Source organism: Miscanthus floridulus, chromosome 12 (assembly GCF_019320115.1).
Source record: "Miscanthus floridulus cultivar M001 chromosome 12, ASM1932011v1, whole genome shotgun sequence".
NCBI lineage: Eukaryota > Viridiplantae > Streptophyta > Magnoliopsida > Poales > Poaceae > Miscanthus > Miscanthus floridulus.
In genome coordinates this window covers 70,754,363-70,769,812 of record NC_089591.1, presented here as the reverse complement: position 1 = coordinate 70,769,812, position 15,450 = coordinate 70,754,363, and the positions used below count along the sequence as shown (strand labels likewise).

The following is a 15,450-nucleotide window of genomic DNA, read 5'->3' as shown; positions in this document are numbered from 1 at the left end:
TTTTAGCCCATGTTATAAATACCACCTCCACTCGTGTGTGGAGGTACTTTTGCTCATTCCAACAACTGAGAAACACGTTTGAGAGTGCCAAGAAGAGCAAGGTCCTAGTAAGGTGATTGAGATTTGAGAATCCCAAAGAGAGCCCTCATTAGTAAGATCAAGAGTAGCAAAGTGTGCATCCACCCTTCTCATTAGGCCTATCGTGGTCAAGTGAGAGTTCATGCTTATTACTCTTGGTGATCGCCATCACCTAGACAGCTTGGTGGTGATTGGGAGTTTGGTGATCATTCGACGGAGCTTGTGGGTGACCCAACTCAAGTTGTGAGTGGTTGTGGGTGATTCACCACGACGGAGTGTCAAAGAATCAACCCATAGAGAGCACTTGATCCTTGCGCAGATCAAGAGGGAGCTATACCCTTGCGTGGGTGCTCCAACAAGGACTAGTGGGGAGTGGCGACTCTTCGATACCTCGGTAAAACATCGCCGTGTTCCTTCTCCTCTCTTTACTTTAAGCATTTACTTTGAGCAATTCATTACTTGTCTTTTACATTCATAGAATTGTCATGCTAGAGTAGGATTAGAACTTAGGGTGCTAAACTTTTGTGCGTTAGATCAATAGAAACACTTTCTAGGCACAAGGGGTTAATTGGGCTAACCATAGGATTTGATTATTGCAAAGAAATTTGTAATTAGCCCAATTCACCCCCCTCTTGGGCATCTTGATTCTTTCAGGGGTATATGATGAGAACATACTCTTTTCTCCGATCATATGATTTGTATATCCACTATCAAGCACCCAACTTGACTCACCAGCGAAGTATGCCTGCAAAACAGATTTAGTTGCTTGATGTAGATCCCCAATTAGACTTGGGGCCTTGCATGTTAGTCACAAGAAATTTAGGAACCCAAATAGAAATATTCCTATATGTGTTGGCTTCCTTTCCAACATATTTGGCAACCACTTTTCCACTATTGTTGTTCCTTAAAACAAAACACGAAGTCAAGTTTTATCGAGGTGGTTGAAACTTTAGTTGATAGGCATGCTTGTTCATAGTGCCTCACATGGATTCCTTTGGCTTATGTTGAACATGTTTTTGCTAGGACACCTTCTTCTTGGGCTTAGTTTGATCAGGAGCAGAATTGGTAACCTTCCTATTTTTGCGGGGAGCGGCACAGCCGACCTTCACTATGGCACTACCATGGTATGACACTGCCGCTCTAGACTGCGGCACTACTGCTATCTGTGTAGGCTGATCTCTACCAACTATTTTCTTCCTCTCAAACTTGACACACTCATAGCCATTTATGATCTTTCTTTCATTTGTTTTGGCTCCTACAGTGTGCCCAAGCCCATACTTGATTGAGGGGTGTCTCTCTTGCTTGAATTGAGGCACTTTTGAATTATTTGTCTTCTTGTCACTTACTTGAGCCTTACCACTCAAGCAGCTCTTGTCAATGATCTTATTGAGTCTAGCAATTTCTTTTCTCATTGACTCTATATTTGCAAGGTTAGTGGAATAAGCATTCAAATCAATATTATAACATTTTCCATAACCTTGACTAGTGGAGGTAGTAGAGACATCATTTGCCTTAGAGGGATGTGAGTTACTATCCCAAAGAGTGTTATATTGCAGCTTAAGTTTTTTGTGCTTTTTATCTAAGTCACAATACTTTTTCTCGAGAGCAATATTTTCTTTCTTTGTGATAGCATGGTCCCCTTGTTTTTTGGCCAAGGCCTTGCGCAAGTATTCCACCTCACTTCTCTCTAATGCAAGAGCTTCCTTGCTAGCAATGTAGAGATCCTCTTGTTGGATAAGGGTTTCCTCTCAAGATTCTAGCTCGGCTTGGACACTCTCCAAGTCCTCCATTAGTTTAGTGATGAATAATTTGGTCTTTCCATCTAAGTTCTTAGTTAATTTATCAATTTCTTGATCACTAGATTCATCATCACTAGAGCTATCACTAATATCACCACTAGATATATCACTAGGAGGTGGAGGTGGAGGAGCTTTGGCCTTGGATTTAGATTTTACCTTCTCATCCTTTGCCATAAGACAAATGTGAGGGAAGTAACAGTCATCATCGGATATGTTGGTGAAGAGTCTTGGTGAAGAAGATGGCTCATGGATAGCAATGGTTGCAACTTTCTCATCTTCTTCACTTGAGTTTTCAATAGATGAATCACATTCATGCCTAATGTGAGCTTCTCCCATATTTTTCTTGCTCTTTCTTTGGTTGGCTTTGTCCTCCTTTTCTTTCTTATACTTGTCCTCCTTGATCTCATGTGGGCACATGGCAATGAAGTGATCGGTTCTTCCATCATTGTAGCATGTCCTCTTCTTCTTGTTTGGAAACTTACTCTTTACTATCTTGTACCCTTGCTTCTTCAACCCTTTGTGAAACCTCCTCATAAAGAGAGCAACATCATCTACTTTCTCATATTGGTTATCATCATGTTCACTCTCACTAGAGGATGTGGTGGTCTCTACTCTTTCTTGAACTTGCTTGATTGCTCTGGGCTTGCTAATTGAAGCTTGCTTGTTGGTCTTGGATTTACTAGTAGAGCCTTGCTTGCTTGATTTGTTGGCCTTGAGAGCTACATCCTTGTTGATCTTGATGCCTTCTAGCTTTGCTTGCAATTCTCCAAGCTTCTTTCTCTCATTTGCTTCTTCTCTTTGCATATCAAAGGTCAAGACCCTCCCAAGTACATCATTTGGTGTGAAGTACTCAAACTTCTTCTTGTCTCTAATTAGAGTTACTACGGTCTCATTTCTTGGTGAATAAGCTTTCAACATGATCTTGACAACTTTATGATCATCTAGCTCATCACAACCATAGCCTCTAATTTTGCCCACCATGGTTATCAACCTATCAAACATCTCTTGTGGCCCTTCTACATCCAAGATAACAAATCGGTTGAGTTTGGACATCAACAAATCAATTATTGCCTCTTTCACTTTGTCAACTCCTTCATGTGCAAGATGCAGAGTATCCCAAATTTGCTTGACAACATCCACACCAATCACTCTATTGTACTCATCACCATCCAAGGCACTAAGTAGCACACTAGTAGCTTAACCATTGAGGTGGATGATTCTTATTTCTTCTATGGTTAGATTCTTGGGATCAACTGGTGGCTTAAATCCATTGCAAACAACCTCCTAAATACCAGAATAAAGACCTATAAGATAGGCTCTTATCAAGTGCTTCCACTTGGCAAAGTTAGTCCCATTGAAATAAGATAACTTGCCCGCGGCCACATTGAGAGAGACTTGCGATCATGGTTAGTCATAGACATAGAAGAATAGTTAAAGGATACGACGTCATATTTGTTGTTGTCATTCTTCTTGTCCTTCTTGCTATGCACTTGGTAGGACTCATCATCATCACCATCTTCGAAGCTGCTAGATAGCTCACTTGAAGATACATTGGAGGCTTTTGCTTCTTGTTCCTTCTTCTTTCTTGCTTCTCTTCTTTTTTTAGCTTCTCTATTGAGTCTTCTTTCTTCTTTTCTTGCTTTCTTCTCTTCTAACCGCAGCTGCTCCTTCTTCTTCTCTCTTGCTTCTCTTTTCTAGCTACCCTTCTTCTTCATTTTGAGCTTTCTCGACATCGGTTGCCTCTAGCTGCAGGAGCATGGAGTTGCTCGTTGTAGAGACGCTAAGCTCACTGCTGTCGGTGTCATGCAGCCCATCATCCTCCGGATCGATGTTGATGGGCTTCACAACACTGGATCCTCCCCTAGGCTCCATACCTCATGCGGTGAAGCGCACACGAGATAACCTAGCTCTGATACTACTTGTAGGATCTCTGGTATGCCTAGAAGGGGGTGAATAGGTCTATAAAAATTCAACTCAAACCGAAGTTAAATTCACCCGTGGCACTGCCACTCTGTGAGCGAGGCACTGTCACACCTGCAGGAGAGATTAGTTCATAGTTCAAAATCTACCCAACAAAATTTAGATCGGATAAATTTTTTAGCTTCCCGCAGGATGGTAGATCATAGATCGACAGCTAAAAGTGGTGGAAACACCACACACAAGTTGATCGGCCTCAATCCTAGAAATTACCTCAACAACAACAAGAACACAAGTGTAGCAACACAAGCACAAGATGACACAAGAATTTATGTTGTGGTTCAGCTCGCCCCTAAGGCTTGCCTAAGTCCACGTTGTTGGGGTATACCACTAAGGCTTAAGGATTTGCAACCCTACCTCGTTCTCAAGTCAAGAGAGTGAACTCTTGAGATGAGGGGTGATTTTACTCGCTGCAAGAGATGGTTACAAACTTCCCGGGGCTACCACACAAGTTGGCAAGCTTCACAGGCAACGCTCTAGCCGGCTAGGAGCCAAGCTCCAAGAGTAACAAACACAACCACCGACTAAAATGTGAACCAAGTGTTTTTTAGAGTTTTGGATTCAATAGAGATGCTCTCTAATCAAATTTTGGACCCTTTTTCCTCAAGGATTGATGGAGAAATCAATGGATTTGCTTGAGGGCTTGAGGTCAACAATGGAGTGAGAGAGAGAGCTCCTGCTCTATTTTTAGCGTGCTGAAGTAAGGAAGAAGAGAGCCGGTACCCGTTGGGGAGAAAAGGAAATGGTATATATACCCCCTAGCCCCTCCAACGGTCACTTAAATCGCAGATAGCCATTGGGGAGGAAAGGAAAATGTACATATACCCCCAGCCCACAACGGACACCGCACCCAAAAGATCGGGCGAGACGAAACCCGCGGCCTCGAGGTCGGGCGAGACGAAGCCCGCGACTCAGGGGTCAGGCGAGACGGATCCCACGGTCTCGAGGTCGGGCGAGACGGAGCCCACGACAAGGGGTTGAACGAGACGGAGCCAGCGACCAAGGGGTCGGGCGAGCCAGAGCTCGCACCCAAGGGGTCAAACGAATCGGAGCTCGCACCCCAAGGGTCAGGCGAGTCGGAGCTCGCACAACGTAAGACAACAAGGATAATAGTGAAGTGTAGACCGTCTTGGCTATGAATCTGAGGATGCATGTGGTTGTTTGAGCACTTGTAGCACATATTAGTTTAAACATTGTGCCCCTTTATAGTATAGCTTTTTCTATACTCAAATTCAATATATAAAGGAATTTAAACCTCTTTTGAGTTTGAAGCCATCTACATTTGTAATTGGGGTCTCCTCCATTTCGTGTACCATCCTTGAATATAAATTTTCTGCTTGTCATTTCGATAAATATCATTAATTCTCTAACTGCGTGGTCATTATCACTAAAACCCACAATTAAGACGATTGTACTTTCATATGTACTTATATATATTGGAAAGCTAAAAAAATCTTATAATTGGAAACGATGAATAGTTAGAATGTTCTTTATGATTTGGTCAAATTTTTGGGTTACTAAAATTGCTTTTTTTTTTCTTGACGAGTGAGCATGCGAATTCGAGTACAACTCTCCTGCCGCTTCTGCAGAAGAGCAGAAAACCACTTTGTGTACTACTACTTGCGAATCCTGCGGAGTGTTATCGGAAGAACAGTAGTAGTGCATAGAAGAGGAATTGAGCGATGGATCTTCTCAAGGCTCTAATCGTTGCCACACTCCTCTGCCTATGCTTTGTTCGAGCCCTGTGCGATGCGGCCTCAGCCTCTCCGTCGCCAGAGCAGGAACGGGAAATTCAGATGCTCAGATCGAAGGTCGCGTCCTTAGGTGAGCCTACACGTCTCCCCTCAATAAATCACCTTCGTGATGAATTTCCCGTTATTGCCTTGCAGCATGTAGCCTGTTCGGATCTTTTTGTTTACATAAAGAGGCGTCACTTTTAAATTTCGCATGCACCCTGAAATTTCAGACTGAGATAGTAGCTAGAACTTGGTTGTTCTTGGTTCTTCTAAGAGCAGATTGATTGCACGTTGTTTCTTGTTAAATTTTCTTAGCGCTTCAAGGGACCCAACACTTAGCCTGATTCCTTATCGTTTGAAAGAACAAAGTTCTTTGGCTGCAGAGGATGAGATCAGCAGGAGGAAGGAGGAGACCTCGGAGGTGGAGAGCGTTGTCAGGGAGAGGACCTCACAGATGGCAACATTGGTAGGCGCCCTAGAACTTTTGCAGGTCAGAGGATATAAGACTTTGTCAGGCTGCTGTAATTGAGACTATGGTCTGATCTGAACTCTCCTTCTTAGACTGAATCACTGAAAATGTCAATTTCTTCCAATATATGTACTTGTTATAGTTTGTTTGTGAGCCTGTGGTCTTGATCTTCTCGTTTACAATGTTGAATTAGAAGGTGAACTTGGGTGATGATGAGTCTGTGATGAAGGCGAACACACATACTGCAATGCTTGAGAAGCAGGTAAATGAAGCGTGTTTTCGACAATTGATCCCTACAGAATGGGAAAGACACTGACTCATAAAGCAAGCAGATTGAGAGGCTGGGCAACGATTTGGAAGACCAGATTAGGAAAGGCGAATCCTTAGAATCACGGGCTATTGAAGCTGAAAGAAGCTTGCATGAATTCGGTCGCAAGTTGGAGCATGTAAGTACATGCACACACAGACATACTGTAATATGCTGGGATATGATGTAGTGTTGGGATCTTCAGGAACTTATACCAGAATTTTCACCCTTTTTAGGCTGAGGGAACTAATATTGAGCAGCAGAAGAAGATTCAGGACCTCAGTGACAGGCTTCAGTATTCACAGGTTGGCACACGCAGAGAAATTAACAAACTCTTGCACTCTAGCATGCTGATCCTGTGCTTCACAGAGTCATAAGAAAAACAAGTGCTTCATGCGATTTGATTTGCTCAGGACAAACTTTCGTTGTTGGAAAACGAGGCAAAATCTAAGGCTGAAGAGTTGGCAAAGGTTTTAGGAATTCTCCTGGTTTCACAAAGATTAGTTTTTTTTTCTTCGTTGCCTGATGTTTCCATTGCTGTATTCATCAAGGCAGTATGGTTTGTTTTCAGGTTCATGGCATGTGGCTTCCCCATTGGCTTGCAGTACGTGTTCTACGCTGCCAGGTCAGGCTGACTCATGCATCAAACTAGTGGGATTTCAGTAGCGTTCAACTTCTGTCCAGTTGTATTATGCATTTGCCCTTTTGCAGGAACCAGCATCTTCCGGTTTTTGTTTATCAGTAGTCAGTATTATCTGCTCGTTCATAGTATGCCTAATCATGTCTTCCTGACTTGCAATATGTTTTGCCTCCTGATGAAGAAACTAGTTCGAGTGTCAAAAGGCCATCTCGACGCACTGAGGAATGCTACCGTGGCATTCACATCAGCAGTGTACAGAGTTTGCAGGGATGTTATCCAAGCGTGTACAGTGACGGGAGGAGGATTCGCAGATAACTATTGGCAGGTTCTTATATTGCATCATTGTCATCTTATGTATATATTGTGTGGTTGCATTGCTGAACTCCCATTCTGATTCTGAACATTTAACTGTTTCATTCATGAACCCAAGAGATTCTGCCGGCCATACCTCAGCCGCGTCGTCGCAGCATCTGAACCTCACCTGTCTAGAGCAAGCGTGGTTCTCGAACCTTACATGAGGCCCGCAACATCCGCGTGGAGAAGCCTCGTCTCGTTTACAAGCGAATACCATCATCAGGTACAGCCTCCTACTGGTTTCCTCTCTCGCCTGCATTGCGTAGTATGTGTTTTGGTTCACAGAATTCAGATGTCTCTGAACTCATCACAGGCGCCATGCAGGTTCAGAACGGAGTGAAGCGCTTCCTTCAGGGCAATCAACTGCTGACGCCCCTTTCAGTTGACAAACTGGCATGGATCACGGTAAGTTCCCCTGTGGGCTGTCAGCTGTGGCATATGTAATCGCCACTGCTCAAGTTTTCGCCATGCCTCTCCGAAACTCACCGGTGCGCCCCAACGCTTGCAGTCGCCCGCTCTGTTCGCGCTGCCGGCGTTGTGCATTTACAAGATCGTCTCAGCAATTGTCCGGTATCCAAATAGCGTTTTTTTTTTAACAAAACAATATTGGCCGTGAGACTTTGTCACGGTCACACAGTGATGCTGCTATGACTGACTCTACAACTCATGCCCTTCGGCTCTGCAGTAGGAGAAATCAGGCGAGGAAGGACGGACTACAGAGGCAGGCAGGCAGGCAGGAGCAGATCTCGTAGCCGCAAGCAGGAACGCAGAGTCGACAGGTAGAGACGTCGCCACGACAAGGTAAGAAAAGGAGTATCGAGAAAATTACATGGGCGGTCAACATTCTCCTCCTCGTCGTACCGTTAACGGAACCCGGAATAGAACACGGTCGTGAACTCGTGGCGGGTCGATCGACGCGTTATCTATCGACTCGAGAGTCGAGACCCGTTCCCGTCTTGTCTTCAGAAGAAGTTCAGAACATGCGAGCCTTGAAGAGAAACAGCTAATTGTCGCATCCAGCACGGGTCGGCGCGACGCGAAACGGTCTGAAACGTTTTTCTTTTTTTCCCTTCCCTGCAGCAGGTGTGTTCCTTGTGAAAGCTGGCGACGCCGAAGGCCGAACAGCGGAAACTTCCTTCCTGGACTGCGCCGACCGCCGCCGAGCCGTCGAACGCTCAGCAGCCTCCTCCGTGCCTTGCAGATTCCAGCAGCTGTGACTCTGACGGGTACGCGAACGCGTACGTGTACATGACAACGAAACTGTCTGTGCATCGCATATTTGCATGTGGTTTTGTTTCCCCTTTGACACGGCGTATACAAGTGTGTATTTTTTTTCTCTTTTATATATTTATAAATACGGTCCTGATGATCTGGCGTCCTCGAATAGTCGAATGTCAACGACAACAACAGAAACAAAAAAGTTGGCATAGGTCCCGTTTAGTTGCCAAAAAATTTTGCATAGTAACTGTCACATCGAATCTTGCGGCACATGCATGGAGTACTAAATATAGACGAAAAAAAAAACTAATTACACAGTTGGTCGAGAAATCGTGAGATGAAACTTTTGAACCTAATTAGTCCATAATTAGACACTAATTACCAAATACAAACGAAATGCTACAGTGAGCCAAAATCCAAAATTTTTTTGGATCTAAACGCACCCATATTCCATCCAGATATCCCTGACGGACGCGGCGCAAGCGGCACGGCGGCAGTGCGGGCCCCGCTTGTCTATAGTTCGACAACGACGACGGGCACCACCGGCGCATGTTCAGCTTGCTTCCGCTGCTGTTTGACGCGGGCGCGCGTCGCCTCGCCTGGACCTGATCACCCGAGTCGTGAGTCGTGAGCCGTCTCGCGCGCGCAGTGGAGGTGCGCGACAGCTGGTGGAAGCTGTTGTCAGGTTGGGAAGAATGCCGCTCGGGTCGATCACGACGGGCACCGCCGCACCGATCGGTCGCCGAACGCCGGACCGATATGTCCCTGTCAAATCGGCCGCACGCTGGCTTATCGTTGGTGCAGCGGGACGTGGAAGTAAGTGCCATGTGGAAGCTGGTTGTGCCGGGTGATGACGTGTCCTCAGTCCCGGGCGGCGGCCGGCGCGCGGTCCTTTCTGCCGGCGACGGAAGTGCGTGGAAGAAACCAGGAAGCCTGTTGCTTCGCTGTTGGGATACCCAGGTTTGGTTGGGCTCAGAACGGTGGTGCTCTCGTGTGTAGCGTCGCAACACAAGATGCGCCATCTTCTCCTTGTGTGTTGAGCTATGATCCAAATTCAAGTTTGGGTCGAAGCAAAGCGGTTCATTAGTGTTAAGAGAAACTACACCATCTATTAGTTCCGTATTGCTAATAGATGAGGGTGTGGGGTTTTTTCTCCCTATATATACAGACCACCTCCCTCACAGGCATCATAGACTTGTATACGGGAAGGCCCCTAGGTTAGGGTATCCCAAGTTGTAAATCTTCGGCGTTTGTAACCTCACCCGATATAGTGAAGTTTTGCTGACTGGTGCCCGTGGTTTTTCCCTCACGTTAAAATCCCGTGTCTCCTGTGTTTGATCTACTGTTCTTCGTCGTTTATATTGCCTATCGTTTTTAACAAGTGGTACCAGAGCTTGGTTTGACCTTAGGGTTTCGCGATGGCATCGATGAAGTTTGATCTACCGCTGCTGGATTACAAGACGAGATTTGCACTGTGGCAAGTCAAGATGCGGGCGATTCTGGCACAATCTTCGGATCTTGATGAGGCGCTGGACGATTTCGGAGGAAAAGGGCAGAAGTCATGGACCGCTGAAGAGAAGTGGAAGGATCGTAAGGCTCTGTCTCTGATTCAACTTCATCTACATAATGATATTTTGCAAGAAGTGCTGCAGGAGAAAACTGCTGCAGAACTTTGGCTCAAGCTAGAATCGATCTGTATGTCCAAGGATCTAACCAGTAAGATGCACGTGAAGATGAAGTTGTTCACGCACAAGCTGCAAGAAGGTGGTTCGGTGATGAACCACTTATCGATCTTTAAGGAGATCGTTGCCGACCTAGTGTCGATGGAGGTAAAATATGATGATGAAGATTTAGCTCTTCTACTGTTATGCTCACTGCCTACTTCATTTGCAAATTTTTGAGATACCATACTATTAAGCCGTGATGAACTAACTCTTGCGGAAGTATATGAGGCCCTCCAGACGAGGAAGAAGATGAAAGGTATGGTTCAGTCTGATGTGTCATCCTCCAAGGGCGAAGTGTTGCAGGTTAGAGGTAGGTCCGAGCAGAAAACCTACAACAACAACAATAATCGAGACAAGAGCAAGAATGGTAAAGGCCGTTCAAAGTCCAGAGGCAGGGATAAGTTCTGCAGGTATTGTAAGAAAGATACTCATGTCATTGAGGATTGTTGGAAGCTGCAGAATAAGGAGAAAAGAAATGGTACGTATAAACCAAAAAATAAATCCGATGGTGATGGTAAGGCCTCTGTTGTCTCCGCTGTTGATAATTCTGATTCAGGAGATGTTCTAGTTGTTTTTGCTGGTTGTGTTGCTGGTCGTGATGAATGGATACTTGATTCTGCATGCTCGTTTCATATATGCTCTAACAGAGATTGGTTCAGTTCTTATGAGTCTGTGCAGAGTGGAGATGTTATGCGTATGGGAGATAACAACCCCCGTGAGATTGTGGGCATTGGCTCCGTTCAGATCAAGATGCATGATGACATGATACGCACACTAAAAGATGTGAGGCACATACCAGGAATGGCCAGAAATCTCATCTCCCTCAGCACACTTGATGCCGAGGGGTACAGACACTCCGGTTCAGGTGGAGTGTGTAAGGTATCAAAAGGCTCTCTCATTTATATGATAGGTGATATGAACTTTGCAAAGTTATATGTTCTTAGAGGAAGTACTTTACATGGTTCCGTCACTACTGCTGCTGTTTCTAATGATGAACCAAGTAAAACTAATCTCTGGCATATGCGTCTTGGGTATATGAGTGAACTTGGTATGGCAGAATTGATCAAGAGAGACCTGCTGGATGGCTGCACTGTGGGTAAGATGAAGTTCTATGAGCATTGTGTTTTTGGTAAGCACAAGAGAGTAAAATTCAATGCATCTGTTCATACCACCAAAGGTACACTTGATTATGTACATGCTGATTTGTGGGGGCCGTCTCGTAAGCCCTCCTATGGTGGTGCTCGTTACATGCTTACCATTATTGATGATTACTCTAGAAAAGTGTGGCCTTATTTTCTGAAAAGTAAAGATAATACTTTTGCTGCTTTTAAAGAGTGGAAAGTTATGATAGAAAGGCAAACTGAAAAGAAGGTAAAATTGCTTCGTACTGACAATGGCGGTGAATTCTGTTCGGATGCTTTTAATGATTACTGCAGGGAAGAAGGCATTGTTAGGCACCACACTATTCCGTACACTCCTCAGCAGAATGGTGTGGCTGAGCGCATGAACCGAACGATCATCTCGAGGGCTCGTTGCATGTTATCCAATGCTCATATGAACAGGCGTTTTTGGGCTGAGGCTGCTAACACTGCCTATTACTTGATCAACCGGTCACCTTCTATCCCACTTAATAAGAAAACTCCCATTGAGGTATGGTCTGGTATGCCTGCTGATTATTCATAGTTGAGAGTTTTCGGTTGCACTGCTTATGCTCATGTTGATAATGGAAAGCTAGAACCTAGAGCCATTAAGTGTCTGTTTCTTGGTTATGGTTCTGGAGTTAAAGGATATAAGTTATGGAATCCTAAAACTAAAAAGACTTTCATAAGCAGGAGCGTTGTTTTCAATGAATCTGTTATGTTTAATAACAGCTTGTCTACAGATGTTTCACCAGTTGGTTCTGATGAGGAGCAAGAACATGTTAGCGTGCAGGTGGAGCACGTAGATGATCAGGAAACTGAAATTGTTGATAACAATGTTCATGATATTATTCAGCACTCATCTCCTATTTTGCAGCCTCAAAATCAGTCTATTGCAGATCGCATAACAAAGAGGAGTTGTGGACCTCGTCCACGTTTAATTGAGGAATGTGATATTGTTCATTATGCCTTTAGTTGTGCTAAACAGGTTGAGAACATTCATGAGCCGGCTACGTACACTGAAGCTATTGTTTCTAGTGACCGCGAGAAGTAGATTTCTGCTATGCAAGAAAAGATGCAGTCACTTGAGAAAAATGGCACATGGGATGTTGTGCGCTTGCCTAAACATAAGAAGGCCGTTCGTTGCAAATGGATCTTCAAGAGAAAGGAAGGTTTGTCTCCTAGTGAGCCTCCAAGATTTAAGGCAAGGTTAGTAGCAAAAGGTTTCAGTTAGATTCCTGGTGTTGATTATAATGATGTGTTCTCTCTAGTTGTAAAGCATAGTTCAATTCGTATATTTTTCGGTATTGTTGCTATGCGAGATCTTGAGCTTGAGCAGTTAGATGTAAAGACTGCGTTTCTTCATGGAGAGCTAGAGGAGGAGATATACATGGACCAGCCAGAAGGGTTCATAGTACCTGGTAAGGAGGATCATGTTTGCAAATTAAAGAGGTCCTTATATGGTTTAAAACAGTCTCCTTGTCAATGGTATAAAAGGTTTGATTCTTTTATGATGTCACATGGTTTTAAGAGGTCAGAATTTGATAGCTGTGTGTACATTAAATTTGTTGAGGGATCACCTATATACTTGCTGTTATATATTGATGATATGTTAATTGCTGCCAAGAGCAAGAAAGAAATCACTACGTTGAAGAAACTGTTGAGTAGTGAGTTTGAGATGAAGGATCTTGGTGCTGCTAAGAAGATTCTAGGTATGGAAATTACAAGAGACATAACTTCTGGTTTGTTATTTTTTAGTCAGCAAAATTATATTAAGAAAGTTCTTCATCGTTTCAACATGCATGATGCAAAGTCTGTTGGTACTCCTATTGCTCCTCATTTCAAATTATCAGCTTTACAATGTGCTAGTACGGATGAGGATTTTGAGTACATGTCAAGAGTTCCATATTCTAGTGCTGTTGGTTCTTTGATGTATGCCATGGTTTGCTCTTGTCCTGATTTATCATATGCTATGAGTTTGGTTAGTAGATACATGGCTAATCCTGGTAAAGAACATTGGAAGGCTGTTCAGTGGATTTTCAGATACCTTTGTGGTACAACAAATGCCTGTTTGAAGTTTGGCAGGACTGATAAGGGACTCACTGGCTACGTGGATTCAGATTTTGCTGCTGATTTAGATAAGAGGAGATCTCTCACAGGTTATGTGTTCACTATTGGTGGTTGTGCTGTGAGTTAGAGGACAACATTGCAACCCGTTGTTGTCCTGTCTACCACTGAAGCAGAATACATGGCTATTGCTGAAGCATGTAAAGAATCAGTTTGGTTGAAAGATTTGTTTGCTGAGCTTTGTGAAGATGAATCTTACATTAATTTATTTTGTGACAGTCAAAGTGCTATATGTCTCACTAAAGATCAGATGTTCCGTGAGAGAACGAAGCACATTGATGTCAAATACCATTATGTTCGTGATGTGGTCGCGCAAGGTAAGCTGAAGGTATGCAAGATAAGCATACATGATAATCCTGCTGATATGTTGACAAAGCCAGTTTCTGTTGCTAAGTTTGAGCTTTGCTCAAGCTTAGTTGGTATAATTGTTTAGTCCAAGAGGCTATTTGGCATCGGAAGTATTTCTTTGTTGTTTCAGGGTGAATGTTCGTTTTATGCTACAAGAAAGAATTTGTCTCAAGGTGGAGTTTGTTGAGCTATGATCCAAATTCAAGTTTGGGCCGAAGCAAAGCGGCCCATTAGCGTTAAGAGGGACTACACCATCTATTAGTTCTGTATCGCTAATAGACGAGGGTGTGGGGTTTTTTCTCCCTATATATACAGACCAGCTCCCTCACAGGCATCATAGACTTGTATACGGGAAGGCCCCTAGGTTAGGGTATCCCAAGTTGTAAATCTCCGGCGTTTGTAACCTCACCCGATATAGTGAAGTTTTGCTGGCTGGTGCCCGTGGTTTTTCCCTTCCACCTTGGGAGGGTTTTTCACGTTAAAATCTCGTGTCTCCTGTGTTTGATCTACTATTCTTCGTCGTTTATATTGCCTATCATTTTTAACATTCTGATCCCGAGCAAGATGCCCCCACGAAAGTACAAACATGCATGTCGTCTGTCCACAATCTAAGCAAACGGCTTTGCGCCAGACAGTGACGGACCTAGGTTTTTACCTCTGAGTATGCGCAGCAAAAAATTTTCTTATGCAATTCGATGAAAATTTTCTTTTTTATTTTTTTTTACATTGAAAATTTCTACCTATCTTTATAATTGGCGGACCCCAGAGTATGCGGTGGCCCACCCTGCATATCCTGTGGGTCCGTCCCTGGTGCCATGTGGAAGCTGGTTGTGCCGGGTGATGACGTGTCCTCAGTCCCGGGCGGCGGCCGGCGCGCGGTCCTTTCTGCCGGCGACGGAAGTGCGTGGAAGAAACCAGGAAGCCTGTTGCTTCGCTGTTGGGATACCCAGGTTTGGTTGGGCTCAGAACGGTGGTGCTCTCGTGTGTAGCGTCGCAACACAAGATGCGCCATCTTCTCCTTCTGATCCCGAGCAAGATGCCCCCACGAAAGTACAAACATGCATGTCGTCTGTCCACAATCTAAGCAAACGGCTTTGCGCCAGAGGAGGTCCATTTGGCAACGTATAGGGACTCCCTTCTTTTTGCCACTCGAGGTGGCAGGTAGTGTGCGACATCTGGTTGTTTCACCTGGCCGTCCTTCTTTCCTTCCCATCTGTTCATTCACTTTCCTCGTCTTCCTTCGGGCTTCCGTTAGCCGTCTCTTCATCCTTCCGCGTGTGATTTTTATGGGGGCAAGAAGTTTTTATACATAACTAATCTAAAGTCTACATTCTTAATGAAATACGTGTAGTGGCACGTTCGCGAAAAAAAAAAACTAATCTAAAGTTAGTTCGACACTACTTGCTGACGAAGCGCTAACCAAAACCAAAAGGAGGATAAATACGACACAAAAGTGAAGCATCAAGGTCATGTTCGCCTCCGTTGTACTCTTCCCGTCTCGAAAAGAAAGTCACCTAGAATTTGCATAGGTCAC

The 15,450-nt window shown here is 44.3% G+C and overlaps 1 protein-coding gene across 12 annotated transcripts; it reads left to right on the top strand.

Moving 5' to 3' along the window:
- Nucleotides 1-5,481: 5,481 nt before the first annotated feature.
- LOC136498018 (uncharacterized) lies at nt 5,482-9,055 on the top strand. Of its 12 annotated transcripts, XR_010769495.1 has the most exons (14): nt 5,482-5,678; nt 5,953-6,080; nt 6,253-6,321; nt 6,392-6,505; nt 6,603-6,671; nt 6,780-6,836; nt 6,938-6,991; nt 7,188-7,331; nt 7,437-7,583; nt 7,685-7,765; nt 7,869-7,930; nt 8,046-8,161; nt 8,441-8,586; nt 9,037-9,055. XR_010769495.1 is itself a non-coding variant. In XM_066493940.1 (13 exons), exons 1-12 carry the CDS (start codon nt 5,537-5,539, stop codon nt 8,110-8,112), a joined length of 1,134 nt encoding a protein of 377 aa, XP_066350037.1. In that variant the 5' UTR covers nt 5,482-5,536; the 3' UTR covers nt 8,113-8,161; nt 8,444-8,749. The 12 variants fall into 12 exon arrangements, 10 of the variants coding, with proteins under 10 accessions (XP_066350037.1, XP_066350045.1, XP_066350042.1 ...); XM_066493940.1 differs by lacking the exon at nt 9,037-9,055 and having other exon boundaries at nt 8,444-8,749; XM_066493948.1 differs by lacking the exon at nt 9,037-9,055 and having other exon boundaries at nt 5,960-6,080; nt 8,441-8,748.
- Nucleotides 9,056-15,450: the final 6,395 nt, after the last annotated feature.

Excerpts from the sequence above, each read along its gene's own strand:
- LOC136498018 (XM_066493940.1), top strand. The coding sequence starts at position 5,537 with ATGGATCTTCTCAAGGCTCTAATCGTTGCCACACTCCTCTGCCTATGC. Across the intron at positions 6,506-6,602 it reads TCGGTCGCAAGTTGGAGCAT|GCTGAGGGAACTAATATTGA; the intron begins GTAAGTACATGC and ends CACCCTTTTTAG. Across the intron at positions 7,931-8,045 it reads ATCGTCTCAGCAATTGTCCG|TAGGAGAAATCAGGCGAGGA; the intron begins GTATCCAAATAG and ends TCGGCTCTGCAG.